This window comes from Anomaloglossus baeobatrachus, chromosome 1 (assembly GCF_048569485.1).
Source record: "Anomaloglossus baeobatrachus isolate aAnoBae1 chromosome 1, aAnoBae1.hap1, whole genome shotgun sequence".
NCBI lineage: Eukaryota > Metazoa > Chordata > Amphibia > Anura > Aromobatidae > Anomaloglossus > Anomaloglossus baeobatrachus.
Genome location: NC_134353.1, coordinates 523,313,497 through 523,338,545, shown reverse-complemented (window position 1 = coordinate 523,338,545; position 25,049 = coordinate 523,313,497). Strand labels below are relative to the sequence as shown.

At 45.0% G+C, this 25,049-nt stretch overlaps 1 protein-coding gene across 1 annotated transcript in view; it reads right to left on the bottom strand.

Annotated features, from left to right (window-relative positions):
- The window catches only part of MUSK (muscle associated receptor tyrosine kinase), a 343,556-nt gene that overhangs the window by 243,177 nt on the left and 75,330 nt on the right, over positions 1-25,049 (bottom strand). The window contains exon 2 of the mRNA XM_075316181.1: positions 17,486-17,612. Within this exon, the coding sequence (XP_075172296.1) occupies positions 17,486-17,612 (127 nt within the window). The remainder of the gene's footprint in view (positions 1-17,485; positions 17,613-25,049) is intronic.

The window sequence follows — 25,049 nt, the reverse complement described above, 5'->3', positions numbered from 1 at the left end:
GTGTTGGGGCAGTGGACCGACCGGGGAAGCACCGACAACTGGTACGGGTGGTGGAGGAGGCAGCAGGGGAAGTAGGGGCAGACGGGGTCCCTCAGCTGTGCCGGCCGATCCCTCGGGAATACAGGGACGTGGGTCGCTCTCCCGCTCCCCCAAGCTTGCCTCCATCTCACGTGCCCACACGGCCGATGCTATCTCCCCCATCTCGGCCGCCCATCGCTCCATGAGGTACCTCACCTGAGCTTGCAAACGGCAGCACATTAGGGTCGTCCGGGCTTCCACCCACACCGCTGATCCAGGCGCGGGCTCCGGAAACTCGGGCTCTCCAGACGGGGCGGACATGTTGCGTGTGCAGGTTCCAGGAACAAGACGGGTGCAGAGTCCTGGCGTCCCTGCTCTTTTTCCTAGAACTTCTCTCTGGGGGCGGGGCTTCATTTTCGCACCTTCACTGCTCGGGGAAGACGAGTCAAACGGGAAACTTTTGCGCCCAAGATGGCGGGTCTTCAGATTTTTCAGTGGGACGCCGCTGACGGGGTCTACAAGGCGCACTTCTACTGGTAAGTAGTCTGGTTCTATCCTGTTAGTGACGCCAGAAGAGTCGATGTGTACCACCCCGCGGCCTCGGCTGCGGCCGCCGAGCCGCTCGGATCCGTGCTCGTGTACTGTGGGCGGTGGCTCGAGCCTTTCACGGACCCAGGGGTCATGTCGCTCTGAAAGGGGGGTAGTGGCGGTGCACGCAGGGGTTTTGGGTGGAATAGGTAAAGTTCGTGACGCCACCCACGGGTTGTGGTGATTGTATGGTGGACACCACCACTGCCGTGAAGGTATGGGGCTCCCGAGAGCGGTGTAGTGGGCGCAGCTAGGTGTTGACCACTCTGTGGGTAGGGGGTGTTGGTCCCGGGGCCCGAGGGAGGCTGCAGGGTGCAGTGTCGCGGTGCGGTGCAGTGCGGTGCCTGATGGCACTGTTGTACTCACGATTAAACCACACAGAGTCCCTGGTAAACCACATTCTGTGAAGATCGGTGCCCGCAGCCGGCTGCGTGAGTCCCCAGTAAGGGAGGTGATGTCGCCTTTCTCCTGCACCTCTAATTGTGTGTTTTGACTCCTATGCTTCAGCAACGGTAGTCCGCTCCCCGACTTTTAGATGCAGGAGGAGCCCCTTTTGCCCGTAGGTGCCGGCCCGTGGATCTCTGGTCCTTGGCGGTGGCTCTTATATGGAATCGGTGGGCTTTTGCCGTCAATCGGGACTTTGGGTGGGAATGAACCCCTGAGGTTCAGACCGCAATCAGTGAATTTGACTACACCAAGTGGCTTCTAGGCTAGTTCGGGGTCTCAGTACACTGCCTGGTGCTCCGGTAAACAAGTTAGCTCCCTGTTTCGGGTCCGGCGGGCCACCACCCGGTCACGGTCCCTACGGTTCCGCAGTTCTGTCCTCCCGGACTCATGCAGGCGGCCACCACCGTCTGCCTGCCTGACTGATCGTGGGTCCTAGGCTCCAACCCAGGCCCCTCACAGAACTGTAGTCCTCTTAGATACTCTCCCTAACCTCTCCAAACTTAACCTCCAACTCAATTTGCTTGTATTTCCTGCCTCAGGCCAGCAGACTCCTCGGGAGGGGGGTGTCTATCCACCTAACTCCGCCCACCTGATGTGCCTGTCTGACTCTGAGGGAGGCAATCGGGTCTTTGTTGACTGCTGGTACCTTACTGGGGTGGGTGTATGTGTGGTGTGTGTAGTGACCTGTGACCCCTGGGGGTCCAGGGCGTCACACTATGCTATGCTATACTATGCTATGCTATACTATACGATCTATATATAAAGCTATAATTATCTTCCTCATTATTAGGGTTATATTTATATTACAAGTGTATGGTAGTCTAGTATCACTATATCACTATAAAATGTGTCACTTTTATCTCTATTGTAGCTCTCTATCACTACATTTTACTGTGGAATACAATGTATCTAGTATAAACAGATTTTTGGAGTTGTGCTATGCAATAGTGGGGTGTATTGAGCTTTCAGTGTACATGTATGATATGATGTGCCCATTTTTATTTCAAAGGAAATGTTTTTCCATAGTTTATGACACAGAACTGAAGCTGACTGAACTGTGAATAATGGTGACAAATAGCTTACGCCAAAGTATTGATGCAGTGGCCTGCTACCAAAGACACAGCAATCTAAATGCATTTTAAGAGCCCCTCCATGGTTACACATTTCTCCACCATGGACATGTTTAATTTTTCACTTTCTAATCTTAGGGGTACTTTGCACACTACGATATCGCAGGTGCGATGTCGGTGGGGTCAAATCGAAAGTGACGCACATCCGGCGTCGCTGTCGATATCGTAGTGTGTAAATCCTTTATGATACGATTAACGAGCGCAAAAGCGTTGTAATCGTATCATCGGTGTAGTGTCCGACATTTCTATAATGTAGCTGCAGCGACAGTACGATGTTGTTCCTCGTTCCCCTGCGGCAGCACACATCGCTGTGTGTGAAGCCGCAGGAGCGAGGAACATCTCCTACCTGCGTCACCGCGGCTCACGCCGGCTATGCAGAAGGACAGAGGTGGGCGGGATGATTACGTCCCGCTCATCTCCGCCCCTCCGCTTCTATTGGCCGCCTGACGTGTGACGTCGCTGTGACGCCGCATGACCCGCCCCCTTAGTAAGGAGGCGGGTCGCCGGCCAGAGCGACGTCGCAGGGCAAGTGAGTGTATGTGAAGCTACCGTAGCGATAACGTTCGCTACGGCAGCAATCATAAGATATCGCTGCTGCGACGGGGTCGGGTACTATCACACTTGGCATCGCTACAATCAGCTAGCGATGTCGCAGCGTGCAAAGTACCCCTTAGCCTTGCAAGATCATCAACTTAGTCAAATGACATTATTTTGAATGATGAGTTATATTTTTTAATGGCACCATTTTAAGAGAATCTGCCATGCGATTCATGCTGCCTAAACCATGAGCAGCATGAATCAGAGCTTGGCTGCATGATTGCAACCAAGTATTATTCCCACTAAAGTGCTCTGGCATTTGAGAGAAAACCTTGTTAAAAGATCTGCTAGGAGACCTGTAACGCTAGGCACTACCTTACGGGGTTGCATGGGCGGAAGGGTGGTCAGGAAAGTCTGGTAACAGGAGGTCACGTATACTCATATGAAGTAATCAGGGGCATAGTCAGATTACAATCCAAGGGTCAAAATACCAGGAGAGCATGTAGTAAATAAAGGGAGCAAGCAGAGACATGGTGAAGTAATGGTCTGGGTCAAGCCCACTGGCTTCCAATGCACCGCTTTAGGTGATTAATGTGTCTTCCTTAGTGAGAGACCTTTCAATCACCTGGCGTAGTACAGGACCAACAGCCAGATCATCTAGCTATATTTTGAGGGAATTAAAGAGCATTTAAGAGAAAAATATACCTGGATACACTTATGTAGGCCGGCTCTGATTAATACTTCCTACCGTTTGGTCAGCATTAATCATGTGACAAATTATTTTTAATGTATGGAAAATAAAAAAAATGACTGTTATTAATATGTCTTTTGGATAGTGGGAGGAGATTCCTGGCAGATATCATCCTTGGTATGATTTGAACCCAGGATTTACACAATTGAAAAGTATAGTGCTAACCACCTAGCCAATGTACACCCTTGTTATGTTAATTTTTGTGCTACTACTATTTTTGAAAAATTAAAAACAAAATAAAATTGAGATTTGTATCACCATTTTCGAAGGCGCATTGTTTTGACTTTTTCTATTTGACAATCATGAGGGGCTGTTTTTACCAAATCAGCAATAAATATACTATGTTTTGGTAGATATGACTTCTTTATCATTTTCTATCCATTTTTTTATGGTATTTTAATCTTTCATTTCTTTCAAATCAGTGTGTAAGATAATGTGATATTTTATTATTTTGCACTATTACGGATGGGGCAATTTTTTTTATTTACATTTTTTTCCTGTGACAATTGGGAAGATTTTTTTAAAATATTTTTCTTAAACTATATTTTATATTTTACTAGTGCCACTATTGGACTTGAACTTTTTGATTGCATGTACCGTATTTTTCGGCCTATAAGATGCACTTTTTTGTCCTAAAATTTTGGGGAGAAAGTGGGGGGTGCGTCTTATAGTCCGATGGCTGCTGGGAAAGGCTGCGGTGGTGGTGGAGCAGGTCCTCAGAGGCAGGAGCAGGCTGTAGCAGCGTCTACCGTGACCACGTGGGCCCGCTCATTAGCCTCATTTCATATGCACTGCATCCTGACGCCAATCATCTCTCATCCCTGAAGCTGACGCTGAGAGGAGGGCAGGATGATGGGTGGGGGGTGTGCGCATACTTAACAGCCGGCCACGTGATCATCCCTGGCTCCTACAACCTCGAGTGAACATGTGTGGCTATATTCACTGCCCCCTGCGTATCATCATCATCAGCGCAGGGGCAGTGAATAAGTATACTCATTGGCCACCGATCCCTGCAGCATCGCGATGACCTCCTGTCTGTCTGCCCGCTGATGTGTGTGGAGAGCGATGCGCACAGCGATGACGTCATTGATGTGCGCACGGCTCCACACAGGTCAGTGGCGCTGCTGGTGGCAAAGACAGGAAGACGAACAAAGCTGCGTGGAGCGAGTAAAGGTGAGTATACAGCGGGAGTGCTCTACTTGTAACTGCATATCAGGCCGCAGCTGAAGTGAGCGTGAGATCAGCGGTGACGTCAGTCAGGTGATGTGCGGTATATATTGAAAAACACTGCACTCTCTTTTTTGTAACGGAAACAAAAATTAATTTTTCTTTTCAAAATTTGAGAAATTATTGTGTGGCGACAGAAATAAATCAACGTTTCGGCCGTACAAGGCCTTTGTCATATACAGTTGCTCCAAAGAAGGATTTTTTTCAAAAAAAGAAGAAGAATTGAAGAGAGAATCCCACACGAATAAATTGTATGGAAAGTCCCCAAGGTGGGGTCTTATTTGTATACTTTACAATTTTTTGGTTGCAAGGACCAAACATTTTGTTGTACCGGTGGTGGTTTCTAGTGATTAAAATTCCCAGTAGAGGGTTTCCGTAGTAGATTATACCTTCTGGTAGTTGTTTTGGATTACTAAGAGTGTAAAGGTACCTCCATCTGATGGTTGCTTTAGATTACCAGGACCATACAGGGTTAATAGTGTGTAAAATAATATCAGGTGACACCATCTTCTGGTTGTTCTTTATCACCTGGAATATGGAGTTTTAACAATTGTGCATAGTGGTAAGGTGGGTTCTCTCCATCTGTGTGCTGCCTTCCCAGGGTATGGCTGTCAGCCCGGTGATGTACGGTGACAGCTGAAGTCCCCGCTGATCCCGTGGGGCTCACTTCAGTTGCGGACTGACCCTCACAGAGAGCGGTCATGCTCTATAGCCACTGTGATGACATGGACTCTGTCAGTGCCTAGTATGGGTTAAGTTTCTTAAAATTCAGCCATACATGATGATAGTTTGTTTATAAACAGGGAATAAGCTCCTCATTGTTTCTACAAGACTCTTAGGAGTCTAGTGTTAAAGTTCTTGTTGACTCATGTAATTGCCTTGGCCAGTGAAGGTCAGATACCCAGACAATCAATTATGCGAACCTCCCATTGTATTGCTATGTGTATTGCTAGATGCGATGTAACTTAGCTGTCTCTCCCTTGTCTCTGCCAGAGACCATTACTACTAGGGATATTTTGTATACGGCTTGAAATCTAGCCAATAAGAGCCCAGTCTTATCCACCAATCGTGAAGACCCCAATGGTCTGAATGGAGAGCTCAGGGGTATAAGAAGGAGGACTGTCCATTGCCCGGGTAGACTCTTGCTACATGATACCAATCTAGGATCTGCGGATCCGATTGGCAAGCCATAATCGAACCTGGATTATTATACTACATGGACTTCAGCATCAAATGCAAGGATTCGGCTGAGATATCAAGGACTACCTAAGGAAGGAATCCAGCTTGGGATAATCCAGTCACCTGACTACAGGCTTTGCGGTCCTCAGCCAGCTTCCTAAATCCGGCATTATTCCATTCTCGGTGGGTGCCCGCTGAAAGCGGGGTGCTGCTGGTTTGGAGTAAGTAGCCCTGGAAGTTCTGAGGCACGGACATTCTAATATTTGGTGAGCCAGCAGAAGGGTGAGAAACTGTTGCCGGTTACTTTCTGTGGTTTTTCTAGTTATGTGCCATATGCCGTTAGTTGTTTGGGGATCCAATAAAGTCTTAATATTGTGATTCCCCCATCCTGTGTTGTCTGAGTAGTGTTCAGCCCACGGTTAAGGAGGTCGGGGGTTCAGTTGGGATGAGCCCGGGGCCATGCTGTCTTTCTAAAGGTGGCTGGATCAGCAGGCAAGAGCACCCACTGACACCCGTGTCTCCACAGCCACTCTCTGTGATTGTCAGATGTAGCAGAGCTAGATCCATTGTAGGACCTCGTGGGGATTACATCGGACCTGGAGGGGTATTTAAAGGGTAAATAAAGTAGTGAAAGAGGATGCTTTTTTGTGTTTTGTTTCAAATAAAGAATTTTTTGGGTGATTGTTTTTATTTACTTTTGCTTACAGCTTAGTGATGAGGGGGTGTCTCATAGACACTTGCCATCACTAAGCTAGGACTTAGTGGCAGCTATGGGCTGCTGTCATTAACTCCTTATTTCCCTGATTGCCACTGCATCAGGGCAATCAGGATAAGCTGGGAAAAGTCCCAGGACTGTCGCATTTAATGGATATGGCAATTCTGGACGGCTGCTGGCTGATATTTTTAGGCTGGGGGGCTCCCAATAACGTGGGTCTCCCCAGCCTGAGAATACCAGCCCCCAGCTGTGAGACTTTGTCTTGGCTGGGTAGAAAAATTGGGGGGACCGCACGTAGTTTTTTTAAAATTATTTATTTAATTTACTGTATGATATAGACCCACCCACCAGCATCTGTGATTGGCTGTAGTCAGACAGCTGTCACTCAGCGTGGAGGCAGGTCTGCCTGCAACCAATCACAGCCACCGGTGAGCAGGGAAGGAGGGAATATGTTATGAGCCTAATGGGCGGCCGGCTCCGGAAGATGGAAGAGCTGCCGCGGCAGTGGTGTGACAGCCGACTGGTGATCGGTGAGTATGAAGCACTTGTTCCTACCCCTTTCCGCCTGATTCTGGTCCCCATAGACTTTATATGGGGAGCAGTATCTGGCCAAATACCAGCCCTCTGAAATGCAGGGACAATACGCAAAAAGAATTGATATGCTGCATCTTTGTGGTCACCACAAAGACACAGCAAAAAAAAACTGCAATGAAATCTCATAGACTTTGCTGAGGAAGGAAATTCATGCAGTTTTGAGACCAAAACTGCACAGAAAAAACGCGCAAAAATGCAGCAAAAAAACACAGCGTGCTCAAATAGCCTAAACGTTTTATTATCTAGCATTCGCCTCCCCTCCATTCCATGGAGGTGTGTGTGTGATCTGCTTCTCCTGCACCTGTGACGCTTCCACATTAGTGGGGGTTTAGCTGTATCCTGGTAGAGCATTAGCTTTTGGCCTGGGCGATGTACACACTACAGCCCAACTTGCTGGGAGAAATACTTAATTTTTGGAGGACATTGTCCTCTTTTTGCTGCTATTTTTATATTCTAAGCAGCTGACTAGCACTCTGAAAATGAAAATGGTGGAGGCCCACAAAGCAGTAGATAGCTATAAGAAGATAGCAAAGCGTTTTCAAGTTGCCCTTCCTTCAGTTCCGAATTATAATTAATAAAGCACACTAATAGGTACTAACCATGCTTTTAGGTATTAACTATGCAGGATACCCAAACTTTTACATCAGCCCATTTTCTTTCTTTGTTAATTTTAAAATGTAAAAGATAAACATTTATTTTTTTTTACAAAGGAAATGTGTCATCTCTAACTTTATGCCATTTAGAGATCATTTAATCTTCAACTTGCTTATTTGTTTATAATAACAGTAATATTGACCAGGGTTGTCCAAACATTTACATGCCACTATATTCCTATATTCCCCCACAGCCGATAACCACTAGTATAAAAGTTACCTTCAAACCAGTATTGATTACAAACAGGACAACCTCTAATTACACATCAATAAGAACAGTTTCACATGCCTATAATGCTTTTGATTCAAATCATTTTTTCAGACACAACAATATGGTATTGATATATGGGAATATTTATCAATAAATTAATTAAATGGAACCTGTCACCAGTTTTTTGCCCTATAACCTGCAGCCACCACCAGTGGGCTCTTATATCTAGCATTATAACATGCTGTATATAAGAGCCCAGACCACTGTGTAGAATATAAAAAACACTTTATAATACTTACCTAAACCCGTCGCTGCGGTGGATGTGGCTAAAATGGGCGTCTTCATCCTCTGGTGCCGGCAACTCCTCTTTCAGCCATCTTTGTCCTCCATCTTCTGAAGCCGCGGTGCATGACGCGGCCGACGTCATACACACTTGCCGGCATTCAGGTCCTAAGCAGGCGCATTTTGATCTACCCTGAGCAGGGTAGATCAAAGTATTGTAGTGCGCATGTGCAGGACCGGCTAGTGTGTATGACGTGCACCCAGGCTTCAGAAAGAGGACGAAGATGGCCGAAAGAGGAGGTGCCGGCACCAAAGGATAAAGACGCCTATTTGAGCCACATCCACCGCAGCAACCGGTTTGGGTGAGTATTATAAAGTGTTTTTTTTATGTTTTACACAGCTGTCTGGGCTCTTATATACAGCATTTTAGAATGCTGTATATAAAAGCCTACTGGTGATGGTCGCAGCTTATAAGGCAGAAAATTGGTGACAGGTTTCCTTTAACTGTGCAAATTATGAAAACCCTGGTTTATAAAGGAAGCTTATTTTATCAGACTTGCATAAAAACAAAAATATTAAAACAGAAAGATGAGAAAAAAATGTAACAAACAATACAACTCAGATAATCATAAGGGTTACCAAATGACGTCTGTGAAATTAGAGACCAGATAAACACAACTGTTCGATATCAAAAGAAAAACCAATGAGTTCAGCTGAATAATATAGCTGAATATATATCGATATATATAATTGCCTTATTCTGTCTGTCTATCTGTCTTGCTCCAAAATGACATCATTACAGTGAAAACCGTCACCACACCGCGCGCGCTAAAGAGCCTGCGACCAACGGCTAAGCTAACTGAACAGCCCGAACTACGGGCCGACAGGACGACGACCCGACACTTTTCCTCGCACCCCCCGGGAGCCCACACCGGCAACCCAGCCGACACATACCCATCACTCACCTACGGCCCCTGCACACATTACCCCACTCGGCTCCACACCCACGCACTCCGCCCTTTGCAAGTATACACTGAACACACACACACGCACGTGAATAGTCAACTGTCCCCAGCCATGCAGTCCCCAGCACTGACGCCCTCAACGCCATGGCCCCGCTCGGCTCCACCCCCCCGCACACGTTACCCCACTCAGCTCTGCCCCCCCAGCACTCCGCCCTTCGCATGTATACACTGAACACAAACAAACATACACACACACCTGGATAGTCACCTGTACCCAGCCATGCAGTCCCCGGCACTGACGTCCTCAGCACCATGGCCCCACTCGGCTCCACCCCACCACACTCCGCCCTCCGCATGTATACACTGAACACACACACACGAATAGTCACCTGTCCCCAGCCATGCAGTCCCCAGCACTGACGTCCTCAGCACCATGGCCCCACTCGGCTCCACCCCACCATACTCCGCCCCCCGCAAACATTACCTCGCAGGATGGGGGCACATGTCAGGATGGTGGCTGCACCACGATGGGGGCACATACCAGCATTGGGCCACATCACAGCATCAGCATATTTTTACTTAACTTTACACTGTTCATGGCCTTCTTTCATTACAAGCCATGGACATCATTAAATATTAGACTCATCTATTAAAATTATTCCTTCTTTTGTTTGTCATTTTAAAACCAATAAACAATTATAAGAATACTAAATTAAACCTAACCCATGCAGTCCATTCATTACCTTATTATTCAATCTGCTAACCTACTAGTAATATAGATAATTTTGTAATTTTACAGTTCATTACAAACTGACAAGTCAATCTACTTCCGCGCTGCAGAGGTTATGATCTCAGCCCAACAAAACGTGGATTGAAATTGAAAGATTTTAAAATTAAGAAGACCAATGGATTTTTTGTCTAAAAATGTCCATTTTGATGCTCACCATTTATAGTTAAATATACAGATATATTCAATGCACTTAATTTCTCCATCAAACTTTAAAATAAAATTATTTTTAAATATTATGTTTAGCATGTAAACATATTGTCAAGTATTACTCTATTTTAAAAATAACAAATATTTACAGGGATATTAAGGGATAGCCATCAAGGATCAGACATACCAACATTACAAGAATCAGGCATGCCAAACTCATTAGTTAGATCATACAAGAAGGTTTCACTTGTATGAATTCTTAGTGTCTTATAAGCTACAACCCTTGTCTAGACTGGAACTCCTCCCTATATAATAAAGCGTTGGTCCGCTACCTAAAATGTCCTTTTGTTATTTGCTTTATTACACAATAACCTACAATTCTTTCTATTTAGCTATATGTTTATTATTTTATTGCTCTCCCTATGACTTTCATTTAAGAGGAGTCTCGAATGTGACGTTACATAAGGTTGGAGCTGCATGTAGTCTAAGCAGCATTTATTGCCCCTCCTGGAAAAGGATGTCATCAGGGGGCAGAGTTACAGTTAACTACTAGTTACTTTTATCGCTACCCCCTCTGAAGATGTCCAGCATCCATGATGAAAAACGATGTGGTAGATGCAAATGCAGCACTGGCACTTTGCTTGCCATAGCTTTCTTGAAAGAAGATTTCATCATGGGGTGGAGATAAAGTCAGTGATGTACACCATTGCGGCCCCACAGCTTCTAGTGGGTGGAACTGGTGTCACTGCTTCTATCACTTTCCCCTGATGATGATTCATTGGAGGGCTGTGCTATAGAAGCAGGGAGTGACACAACTGCTGCTCCCTGATGACAATTTGGGCAGTGCTAGAAGCAAAGGCAAGGCGCTAGTGCTCCTGCTTCTATCTTCATTTTCTGACAACCTCTTTCACAAAAGATATGTCTGTAACAAAGATAGAAGTAAAGTGCTGGCACTGCACTCACAACTCCCACAGCGTCTATCATCGGTGATGCTAGAAACTAGGATCTGCTGTGCCCACCCCTGATGACAGAAATCCAAGAAAGTAAAGTTTATAAAATGAGCTGCTTGTTGAGTGACAGTTGCACTGGAGCAGATAATATATTCATAGTTATCCCCTCCCTTTGTTAGAATTAGCACAAGTATTATACAAACGATTCACTTTGTTGCAAGACCTGTGTAAGGTCATACCCATGTGACCTGGAATACAGCTTTGTTGGCTGAGGCCCCACCCCTTCTGGTCACATGGGTATTACCTCACACAGATCCTTCCTAATGAAAAGTTAAATCAATGGTATAATACTTATGCTAATTCTAACAGAGGGAGGGGATAACTATGAATATATTATCTGATCCTCAGCTGCTGTCACTCAACAAGCAGCTAATATTATAAACTTTACTTTCTTGGATTTCAAAACCTAAACATCCGAGCTGACCACTACAGGTATGTATATAAGCAGCCTGATAGTGCCATTATAGCACTGGCTTTAGGTTCTATACAAAAATCCTGGTGATTGGTTCCCTTTAAATGATATGTTACAGAAAGTTGAGTAGCAAAAAAATGTAGGGATTAGCTACTACACAGAGAGAAGTGTAGGGCATCGTATAATAAAGCAAATTACAAAAGTGGTTAGCGTGTAAGGATAAATATTTAGGAAGGACATTTTAAGTGCTGGACCACCCCTTTAAGGATGATACAATTGATCAGTCACTGTACAGGCTGTTGTGTAACTGGTGCCATCAGTTATCCTTCTGATACCTAACAGAATTGTTTGTCAGTACTTTATACAAAAGTTATAAATAACCCTGATCTACAGTGTATTGAGCGTATCTTCGGTCTCATTTTTTTTTTTGCCTTTCGCATATCTATGTTTTCCATGCATATCTAATGAAGTGATTAATCTTAATTATGAACAGTTTGCACAATTTGTACAGTAAGCTGGTTCAGATAATTAGAACAGCTGTCATTCCTAAACTTGTGGCCATAAAAAGAGAGGGGAAAAAAAATCACCGTTATTACACTATTGCCTTAAGGCTGCTTTACATGCAGTGACATCGCTAGCAATGTCGCTGGTGAAAGCACCCACTCCCGTCATTTGTGCGTCACAAGCAAATCGCTGTCCGTGGCGGACAACATCGCTAGGACCCGTCACACGGACTTACCTGCCTAGCGACGCCCCTGTGGCCGGCAAACCGCCTCCTTTCTAAGGGGGTGCTTCATGCGGCATCACATGGCAGGCGTCCAATAGAAGCGGAGGGGCGTAGAGCAGCCCACCTCGTTGCCGGAGGACGCAGGAAAGCTGTTGTTCGTCATTCCCGGGGTGTCACACATAACGATGTGTGCTGCCTCAGGAACGACGAACAACCTGAGTCCACAACGACCAACAAGATTTTGAAAATGAACGACGTGTCAACAATCAATGATAAGGTGAGAAGTTTTGATCGTTAACACTCGCTTAGAGCTGTTACACGCAAAGACGTCGCTAACAACGCCGGATGTGTGTCACGAATTCCGTGACTCCGACAACATATCGTTAGATATGTCGTTGCGTGTAAAGCCCCCTTTACAGTAGGTTTACAGAAGAGTGACTATGCTGTTTTTATTTATCAAAAACAGAATCATGAGTTCATTGTATTTGGAAGAATTGTGTTACCTTGGAATTAAACATCACCCTTTCCATCCTTCTATTCCTAGGAATGTTAAGTGGAGCCTGCGTCCAGCATTACGTCACCAGAAATGTCTAGCTTAAAGACAGCAAAGCATTGCGAAACATTTGGAAATCACTAAAGAAAACATTAAAAGCCTCACATTTTCAGGATCATCCAAAATATGATCCATGACAGATCAGTGGTAATTCGCTATAACAATATAATGCAGAGTGCAAGAGTTGAAAGATTCATTGCCAAATTTTCATCCATTACATAAATAATCCTGCGGCTGTTTAGAGTAATCCATGAGCATAATGTCTATTGTTGGGATACTTATAAATAGAGAGTTGGCAGATTCAGGCGCTTTGTAAAGGTGGACTGGATTAAATTGGTTACCCTAAGTGACATTTAAAGGATTTAGTGAAGACCTGACGTTGCTGTGAAGTTTTGTGTATGTGTCAGTGAAACTATTAAATTCTAATACAATCTCAAACATTATTTAGATGTTTTCCTTAAATTTCTATTATATTATATAAATAAATAAATAGACACAATCATCTATTCGAAGACTCTGTTAAACCATTATTCGGAGTATCCAATGCTGCTTTGGTCCTCTTATAGGTCTGATTTGCTGGATCGTACTGGGATCTACAGTATATCACAAAAGTAAGTACACCCCTCCCATTTTTCTAAATATCTTATTATATCTTTTCATGGAACAACAATGAAGATATGACATGATACAATGAAAAGTAGTCAGTGTCCAGCTTGTATAACAGTGTACATTTGGTGTGTCCTCTAAATAACTCAACACACAGCCATTAATGTCTGAACCGCTGGCAACAAAAGTGAGCACAACCCTGAGTGAAAATGGCCAAATTGTGCCCAAATAGCTTTTTTCCCTTCTCGGTGTCATGTTAAGGCTGCTTTACACGTTTCAATATGTCGTGCGACCCGCCCCCATCGTTTGTGCGGCATGGGCAATTTGTTGCCCGTGTCGCACAAACTTGTAACCCCCGTCACACGTACTTACCTTCCAAACGACCTTGCTGTGGGCGGCGAACATCCTCTTCCTGAAGGGGGAGGGACGTTCGGCGTCACAGCGACGTCACACAGTGGCCGGCCAATAGAAGCGGAGGGGAGGAGATGAGCGGGACGTAAACATCCCGCCCACCTCCTTCCTTCCGCATTGCTGGCGGGATGCAGGTAAGCTGTGTTCATCGTTCCCGGGGTGTCACACGGAGCAATGTGTGCTGCCATGGGTACGATGAACAACAGGACGTGGGATTTTTAGAAAATGAGCGACGTGTCAGCGAAGAATGAGAAGGTGAGTATTTCTGCTCGTTCATAGCTGTCACACGCTACGATATCACTAACGATGCCGGATGTGCATCACTTACGACGTAACCCCGCCGACATCTCATTAGATATATCGTAGCGTGTAAAGCCCGCTTACCTCATTAATGTTATAAGGTCTTAGTGTTGTGGGGAGCAGGTGTGTTACAATGTGAAGGCTGTATTCACTTTCGTGATGTCCTGTACATGATGCACCCTAAAATGTGGGGGCTCTACTCACTTTTGTGATGTAATGTATGTGTGAACCAGAACCTTTACACTATACTTCATATACATTTTTATATTTATATTTTAATCAACAAACTTTTTTAGGGTAGTGCATTTGTAAAGAGGTGGTCCAAAACTAATATTGATTTTAATCCTAAATATCTACCTATTTAATGTAATAACCCAATCACTTTTCTAAAGTCATGCTGTTTTGGGCGTGGAGGGGGGATCTGGTGTCTGCTCTCCCTGCTTCCAGCAGTCTCTCCTAATAATGTGCTCTGACAGCACTCTTCTTGCCGGCTTCTTACTTCTCATTACAGCCCGTGAGGGAACACACTGTCACTGTGCATTGAAAGAATACTGCACAGTGATAAGGGATACTGTACTAATCATACATCAGAATTAACAACCGATACATGCTTAGAAGAGTAGACACTCTCTCAGCCCTTGAAACGGATGCCATTGATTTTTTTCTCATATGTGTTACATCAGTATTTTTCACACACTCATACCCGTTATAGGAGCTGTTCTAAAAATCAGTTTAGTCCAGCAGTGCAGCTTAATCTAACTGGATACAATATATCCTGGAGAAATGATCCACTAGCCACAGGGCAGCAGCAGCTGTTTTTCTTCATGCCCACATAGGAGTTGTGCTTGTCACAAATCCAAAAGGACAACGTAGCCAGCTCTTAGACACTTTCCCTCCATAGGGTATAACCCTATTGTGCGCTCTGTTCCAGAGATCAAATTTTTTTACAAAATACGGACACATGACAGATTTGGATTCGAGTCAGTTTATGGGTCCGTGAAAAATTGGGTAGTATTCGGACGCCATTGATGTGCTGTGTATTTTTCATTGATTGATAGAACTTTGAAAAACCTACAATAGATTATATGTTTCTGCATACAAGAAAAACTGATAAAAGTCCAATGATAAAAACTGAAACATGGACTAAGCACTGATGAATGTCATACTGTTGCACTAAGTACGCAAAGAAATACTTACCTCCCCTGGCATTCCTAAGATATATGGCTGAAAGCATAAGGTAACTCCTTTTTTCCTGTGCTTCTACGTGGATACCGGCCACAGGATCCGTGCATTGGCTATTGTGAGGAGACGTCAATGTGGTGAGCTCATATTTATCATATTTCTTTGTCTATTACCAAATGCTTTAGGTGCAGGAGATAAGTACTGTATACTTTTTTTAATTTAAAAATAATTTTTGGTTATAGGTTTCTGGCTTTCCAGGTACAGCTCTACCTTTCTGAGGCATACTCCATGTACTAGCTGCATCAAAGATGTCTCAACCATACCGCACTGACAGCGATATGCACGGTAGATGTGACATCAATGGTGCAGCCAAAAAAGCAGCACAATGACAGCTCTGGACTGAAGGAGTAACATCCAATTTTATTACTTGAACTTCGCACAGGCCATTATAGGCCTGAAACCCATAAGCAAAAAACACCAGTAGAGCAATCTGCTCAGTGGTTAGCACTATAATCTTGCAGCGCTGAGGTCCTGGGCTCAAATCCCACCAAGGACAATATCTGCAAAGAGTTCCCATGTTTGTGTGGGTTTTCTCTGGGTTCTCCATTTTTCTCCCACACTCAAAAGACATACAGATAGGGACTCTAGATTGTGAGTCCCAATGGGGACAGTGTTGCCAATGTATGTAAAGCGCTGTGGAATTAATGGCGCTATATAAATGAATAAATAATATTTATTTTCTGTCCATTTGATTTTTCGGCCTAAAACTAATGAACCTTCCCCTTCTACAGCTATAAGTCTTTGCACTTCTCCATTGTTTATGCACTGGCAGCAGCGGCATTACAACTATGATTAGAATAGTTCAGCATATTGGTTCGGTCATAACAGTATTTCATTAGGTCTATTAATAAAAATAATTACCCAGATACTAGTTATCAACAAGATTCTATACACTAGAATTAGATAAACCAAGGAGTGATAAAGAGCTAAAGAAGCAAAATAGATATAGTACAAAATGGCATATTTATAACATATATTGGCCAAAATTTGGCTAAAGGGGGCTTTACACTCTACGACATCGCTAATGCGAACTCGTTGGGGTCACGGAATTGGTGACGCACATCCGGCCGCATTAGCGATGCTGTTGCGTGTGACACCTATGAGCGATTTTGCATCGTTGCAAAAACGTGCAAAATCGCTCATCAGTGACATGGGGTCCATTCTCAAAAATCATTACTGCAGCAGTAGCGAGGTTGTTCCTCGTTCCTGCGGCAGCACACATCGCTCCGTGTGACACCGCAGGAATGAGGAACCTCTCCTTACCTGCCTCCCGGCCGCTATGCGGAAGGAAGGAGGTGGGCGGTATGTTACGTCCCGCTCATCTCCGCCCCTCCGCTTCTATTGGGCGGCGGTTCAGTGACGCAGCTGTGACGTCGCTGTGACGCTGAACGAACCGCCCCCCCTTAGAAAGGAGGCGGTTCGCCGGTCACAGCGACGTCGCCGGACAGGTAAGTAGTGTGACGGGTCTGGTCAATGTTGTGCGGCACGGGCAGCGATTTGCCCGTGTTGCACAACAGATGGGGGCGGGTACCCATGCTAGTGATGTCGGTACCGATATCGCAGCGTGTAAAGCGGTCTTAAGTTGCACTTAGTCAAAGTCACACAAGACACACTTGTGAGAGACTCGAGCGAGTCTTGCATCGCATCACCCAGCACAGCCTGCCGCCCTCCGGACATAGAAATACATGCATATATGCAGCCGACCCGCTCCTGTCCGGAGAGCAGCAGGCCGTGCCGGGTGATGCGATGCGAGACTCGCTCGAGTCTCTCACAAGTGTGACTACGGCCAAAAGCTGAATTTGCACTATAATGTAAATTTGTGGAAATCCTAATGTGTATGAAATTCTTCCTGAAAGAGCAGATTTTATATACACTAAATAACACTAAATCACCTGTTTACTGTACACTTACACCATGGGATGTGTGAGTTTATATATCATAGAGACCAATAAAGTAAATTGTGAGTTCTATACATGAAAGGCTTACAGACCTGATAGGAATGTTATTACGTGTCCATGTGATTTCCGACTGAGGATATGAATCAACTGTACACATGAAAGTGGCGACATCTTCTACTAGAGCATCAAGAGTTTCAAGAGGAGTAGTGATGAATGGAGCTATATAGAAAAACAGAGAAATAATATCACATACATGAAAACAGCACATGTGGTAAAATAAACATCAAACAGTGAGGCTGTACTAAATAGATTATCTTTCTGTTGGGGTAGGTGCCCACACTGCAGTTTTGGAGCAGACAATTTCTTCATGAAATCTGCCCCTTTTGATAGAAAAATGCATAAAAAACGCACACGTTTTGGTACATTTTTGGTGCGTTTTTTGCCATGGTTTGTTTAATGAAGTCAATGGGTGGAAGGGCTAGAAGACGCAGGAAAAAATGCCCCAACAATTTGCATGCTACAGATTATTACTGCTACAAAATATACAACAAATCTGCAAGGAAAAAAACAACATGGGCACAACACTTCAGAAATCTGATAGACTTTACTGGCTTCAGAATAGGCATGCAGATTTTGGTGGAGATGTGTCAAGAAAAGGCAACAAAAACTGCATAAAAAGTGCACCATGTGCACATAGCCTTAAATAATTGAACTTTATACTGTAAAATTCTGATATGTCAATATGATTATGGATTCACTTATAGTACTAGTGAGCGGCTGAACTTGACCCTGAACTTGACACTGAACAATGAACCCCATAAAAGTCAATGGGGAGCTAAAGTTCCGGGATGTAAAATGTTCATAGTAAAGGCTAGGGGGATGCAAGAGGAACCTAAATAGGGGGTAAGAGCAGGACAATTTCCCTGCAAACAAGAGTGGCAAGGTAAATTACTTAAATGGCTTCTCTGACCATTGCAATTATGGTTACATAGCAAGTAAATACAGAACCTAAAAATTTTGACAGTGACCCCACATACAGTAGATGGATTTCACAGATTTTCCATAGATTAACAATTTAAAAAAAATGCTCTTATATGGCCTCTATTCCCATATTACCTGCACAGTCAAGAATGCCAAACTTCCCCACAGTGCAATAGGTTTAACCAATTTTCCCTATTTAGCTATATTAGTAGTTCACCCACACAGCCAAGTATGCCAAAGTTTAACCACAGAGCGTATGTTTAAAATGTAGGCCTCAACAGATACTCTTTAAACATTTGCCCCACACAGCCAAAATTGCCAGACATCTCCCACAGAGTAAGAAGTTCAACAATTTTGCTGTACGTAGCCTGTATTCCCGATTCCCCACAGAGCCAAGATTGACAGAGTTCCACCTCAGGCCATCGAATTGTAAAAAAGGTGCCTAAACAGCCTCTTTTCCAGATTGACCCTCACAGCCATGATTGTGACCGTGATGATGAAGTGAGGACTCGACCACGTTTCAGCGATGGAAGTAACCATGGCACCTTGATGTAGTAGCGGGCATCCAGCATGGTGGCCACCCAGTAATCAGCATTGGTAACAATCTGAGAAATTTAGCTTTTACTTGGCAGGCTCTGCAGCAAGGATTTGCTCACATTAGCCATGCTGACTGGAGGCAAGAAAAAGCTGTCATCAGTTGGCTGTGTATTGCAACTTAAAATTTACAGATTCCCCCTTCCTGAAACCCTATTTTCAAAAGACCCCTAATCAGCCTCTTTACTCAGTTGACCATCAAATTCAAGATTGCCTGAGATCCACTACGGAACACCAAATGTTTAAAAAAGTCACTAAACAGTCTCTTTACCTGGTTGACTCTTATAGCTCTCATTCCCCGAGATCCACCACACAGCACCAATTAAAATAGAGATGGACCACAAAACCCCATCCAACAGAGTGCTCAGAAACCATAAATTTCAGGTGCCTGAATTGTTGAGATTCCCACTGCTTTGCTCATTTTCAAGGGGATGATGTTGACAAAAGATGCCTATGATCCTCATGTACCAACTCTGCGCTTTTAGTAGGGCACCGATTCCTAGACTGCCTGTTTAAACAGTTCCCACACAGTAGCCTATTTTCCTTTTACAGTGATAGACAGTCTAGTTGCTGCATTTAGAAAGTTCATAGTTGGATTTGGAATCAAGCTGGAGGTACGCAGGCTAGACTTGCTACTGCGAGTCCCAGCCATTTAGACTTGAAGCGGCTCATCCAGGCTGATCAGTGTCTATCCCGGGAATGTGAAGCATTTTGTTTTGAAAAAAATATTGTTGAAAGCAGGCAGATGTATCTGAATAAAAAGCTTTGAATAATGTCATAAGACTGTGTTTCCATTTTTGGGTTTAGTAGCACTGTGGCCGTGATGAAGATTGGACTCAACCACGCTTCAGTAATGGAATTAACCATGGCGCCTTGACATAGTAGCGGGCATCCAGCATGATACTCATCCAGTAATCGGCACTGGTAACAATCAGGGAAACTTGGTGGTCACTCGGCAGCCACTACAGTAAGAATTTTTTCACAATAGACATGCTGGCCGAAGGAAACAACAAGATGTCATCAGTTGGAGGTGTATTGCAGCTTAAAATGTACAGATTCTGCCCCTCCTGAAAACCTTTTTTAAAAAGGCTCCTAAACAGCCTCTTTACTCAGTTGACCCTCACAGCTATCAATGTCCGAGATCCACTACACAGCACCCAATTAAAACAGAGATGGGCCACAGAACCCCATCCAAAAAGTGCCTGACTTGTTGAGGTTCCTACTTTTTTTGATCGTTTTAAAGGGGGTGACATTGACAAAAGATGCCCATGCTGCACAGGGGCCAACTTTACACTTTCAGCATGGCACAGATTCTTAGGCTACCTGTTTTAGCAGTTACCACACAGGAATCAATTTTTTTTGCCAGTGGTGGAAAGTCTTGTTGCGGCATTTAAAAAGCCTGTAGTTGGATTTGAAATTGAGCCAGAGGTATGCCACCTAGACTTGATACTGCCAGTGCTGTAATACAGATGGTTTTTAGAGCTCTGGAGCACTGTGCCTGCTTAAGCACAGTTACAGGTTTGCGACAGATTAAGCCTGCAATACCTGGTGCACAGTTTTTTTTTAAAAGTGAGTCCACAGGCGAGGCGACAAGTAGAATTTTGTTTAAAACCAAGGGCGGCGTTACACGAGACGTTTTATCGTGCAATCGCACGAGCGATCGCACCCGCCCCCGTTGTTTGTGCGTCATGGGCAATTTGTTCGTCACACGTACTTACCTCCCGAACGACCTCGCTGTGGGTGGCGAACATCCTCTTCCTGGAGGGGGAGGGACATTCGGCGTCACAGTGGCATCACACAGCGGCCGCCCAATAGAAGCAGGGGGGCGGAGATGAGCGGGACGTAACATCCCGCCCACCTCCTTCATTCCGCATTGCCGGCGGGACGCAGGTAAGCTGTGTTCGTCATTCCCGGGGTGTCACACGGAGCGATGTCTGCTGTCTCGGGAACAAACAACCGGCGCGCAGAAGGAGGAATGACTTTATGAAAATGAACGACGTGTCAATGAGCAACGATAAGGTGAGTATTTTTGCTCGTTCACAGTCGTTTGTAGCTGTCACACGCTAGGATATCTCTAACAATGCCGGATGTGCGTCACAGAATCCGTGACCACGACGACATATCGCCCATTATATCGTAGCGTGTGACGCCGCCCTAAGGCTTCAGACCCTGGAGGGAAGTAGAGAGAGATAGTTTAAAAAAAAAAAAAGTCGACTTCCTGACTTGTTTCCTCAATACAGATTCATCAGGGGAGTTGGAGGCTCTGATTTAAGAGGCATATTGAGTTCCTGATCAAAAGTCAACTTACAGCTTACATCATAGCTTACAACTCCCCTGATGAATCTGTATTGAGGAAACACGTTGGGAAGGAGAGCATTGAGCATTACTGGATATTACTTGGGGTAATGTGTGGCGTACTGTGGACCCCCCCATCTGACTAGAGGTAATACCAGTTCAATTGGTCTGCAGGTTTGCTGATTGGTAAGCATTTACCCCACTGCCACCAATAATTGTACTTTTATAGCATTCTAAGTTTATTCTCTCCAAGCTGCTCAAAAAGTTGCACATGTTAACTGTTTGCATTCAGTACTGGTTGCATGGCAATACTTTTCACTACAGTCATATGTTTACATAATGCACAGTGGCACTGCACTCCACTGCACCTTGTCCTTGGAAGTCAGATGACACATCATGCAGGTGGTGTTAAGGTTGAGAAGATTTTTCCCTTGCTTCAGGCTCTGATGGTACATCTTGCAAACTACCACTCTCTTGTCATCAGCACATTCCCGGAAGAAATGCCATGCCAGGAAGCTCTATTCAGCTGGCTTTGCTGGCAGGTTTTATCAGGTGCAATGAGCGGTAGCAGCCGACTTACTGGTTATGGGCCATCCACAGTTCTTTTTTCCTCTTTCTCCCTGTTTTGCTGTGCTGCTGTATCATCTGCCTGAAGACCTCATCTTCATCAAAACTGCGCATGTCCCTATTATGCTCAAGGTGGGGTCAAGCATCTCGTTGTCATCCCTCGCATTATTTTCCTCCCACTACTCAGCGCTGCCCTCCTTTAGAGTCTGCACACTGACAAAAACCGCAGAAGTTGGCACCTCTGTTTCATTTTCTTCTCAGCTGTGGTGCCATGACCCGCAGACTGTGTCCACCGTCTCCCCCATGGACTCAAACTACAACACAAGTGGTTGGGTGTCAGTGCACTCTTTCTCTTCCCCCTCTGAGGCAGGACCAGGTGGATAAGCCATATAACCCCAGCGAGCAAAGCTATCAAAAAACACAAGTGACTACTGCGTGATTTGTGGGTCACACTGCCTGTCTGATTTTAAATGGTTGAGGTGGAAGGAAGATGACCATGGAACTTAGGAGACGACTCTGAGCTTTCAGGTGTGGACCAGGTGGAAGACAATGCAAAAGAACTCGAGGTACTGGTAGAAATATAATCTAAAACTGCCTCAACATGTTTCGACCTAACCATTCATGCAGTAGTACTTGGGCCTAAGAAATGACGAAGACCAGCCTGTGTGCACCAGAGGAAGGTGTTTCAATTTGGAGCGTAGCAGACACAGATCTAACACATTCTTGCCCTGTAGCTGCTACACCACCAACAACACCACCACAGCCACGTCCCCTTTTAGATGTTCTCCTCATTATTTGGTACACAAACGAGTTCAGATTATTAGACGGCCTGTATACAGAGAATGATAACAAAGCCTGTATGCAGCTGTTCTTGACTGCTATGCAGAGCGTCATGATGCAATTAAGTATGAGATTTCAAAGATACTCACACAGCAAGGCACACTGTACAAGCTATGATTTTTGATAAATTGCGCTAATATATAGAGATGAGCAAACCGGTCGCGGTTCGGCTCGAGGTTGGTTCGCCGAACGGACCTCCCGTTCGAGTTCGGTTCGTCGAACGTTCGACGAACCGAACTCGAACTGCATAGGAAACAATGGCAGGCAATCACAAACACAGAAAAACACCTAGAAAACACCCTCAAAGGTGTCCTAAAGGTGACAAACAAACAAAGTGACAAGGACATATACTCATGCGAAAACAAAACAGCTGGACAAGGAAAAAGAGGAGGACACACAGATATAGGCATGGCACGCCCTTCTAAAATCATGTAAAACACCGCAAGGTGACTCCAAGCGGAGTCTCCCTTTTTTCCAAAAATTGGGCCACACACACACCCACCCCTTCAGTGGCAGCACTTGTGCCCCAGTTGTACACTTCACAGCTACATTTGCATCAAGCACATTCAAAAATACGCCATTCTTATCCGTCCCCAGGATGACACCGGGGTAGGTAGCAAAGTCTTTCCTGATCCCAGCTCTGTTCATCTTGGCTTCTTTTAAAAACACAGCAAGCAAGGGTTACTCCAAGCGGAGTCTCCCTTTTTTCCAAAAATTGGGCCACACAGACACCCACCCCATCAGTGGCAGCACTTGGGCCCTAGTTGCAAACAGGATGTTTTGATTTGCATCAAGCACATTCAAAAATACGCCATTCTTATCCGTCCCCAGGATGACACCGGGGTACGTAGATAAAGTCTTTGCTGATCCATGACTTGTTCATCTTGGCTTCTTTTAAAAACAATGTAAGCAAGGGTTACTCCAAGCGGAGTCTCCCTTTTTTTCCAAAAATTGGGCCACACAGACACCCACCCCATCAGTGGCAGCACTTGGGCCCTAGTTGCAAACAGGATGTTTTGATTTGCATCAAGCACATTCAAAAATACGCCATTCTTATCCGTCCCCAGGATGACACCGGGGTAGGTAGCAAAGTCTTTCCTGATCCCAGCTCTGTTCATCTTGGCTTCTTTTAAAAACACAGCAAGCAAGGGTTACTCCAAGCGGAGTCTCCCTTTTTTCCAAAAATTGGGCCACACAGACACCCACCCCATCAGTGGCAGCACTTGGGCCCTAGTTGCAAACAGGATGTTTTGATTTGCATCAAGCACATTCAAAAATACGCCATTCTTATCCGTCCCCAGGATGACACCGGGGTACGTAGATAAAGTCTTTGCTGATCCATGACTTGTTCATCTTGGCTTCTTTTAAAAACAATGTAAGCAAGGGTTACTCCAAGCGGAGTCTCCCTTTTTTTCCAAAAATTGGGCCACACAGACACCCACCCCATCAGTGGCAGCACTTGGGCCCTAGTTGCAAACAGGATGTTTTGATTTGCATCAAGCACATTCAAAAATACGCCATTCTTATCCGTCCCCAGGATGACACCGGGGTAGGTAGCAAAGTCTTTCCTGATCCCAGCTGTGTTCATCTTGGCTTCTTTTAAAAACACAGCAAGCAAGGGTTACTCCAAGCGGAGTCTCCCTTTTTTCCAAAAATTGGGCCCACACACACCCACCCCTTCAGTGGCAGCAGTTGTGCCCCAGTTGTACACTTCACAGCTAGATTTGCATCAAGCACATTCAAAAATACGCCATTCTTATCCGTCCCCAGGATGACACCGGGGTAGGTAGCAAAGTCTTTCCTGATCCCAGCTCTGTTCATCTTGGCTTCTTTTAAAAACACAGCAAGCAAGGGTTACTCCAAGCGGAGTCTCCCTTTTTTCCAAAAATTGGGCCACACAGACACCCACCCCATCAGTGGCAGCACTTGGGCCCTAGTTGCAAACAGGATGTTTTGATTTGCATCAAGCACATTCAAAAATACGCCATTCTTATCCGTCCCCAGGATGACACCGGGGTACGTAGATAAAGTCTTTGCTGATCCATGACTTGTTCATCTTGGCTTCTTTTAAAAACAATGTAAGCAAGGGTTACTCCAAGCGGAGTCTCCCTTTTTTTCCAAAAATTGGGCCACACAGACACCCACCCCATCAGTGGCAGCACTTGGGCCCTAGTTGCAAACAGGATGTTTTGATTTGCATCAAGCACATTCAAAAATACGCCATTCTTATCCGTCCCCAGGATGACACCGGGGTAGGTAGCAAAGTCTTTCCTGATCCCAGCTGTGTTCATCTTGGCTTCTTTTAAAAACACAGCAAGCAAGGGTTACTCCAAGCGGAGTCTCCCTTTTTTCCAAAAATTGGGCCCACACACACCCACC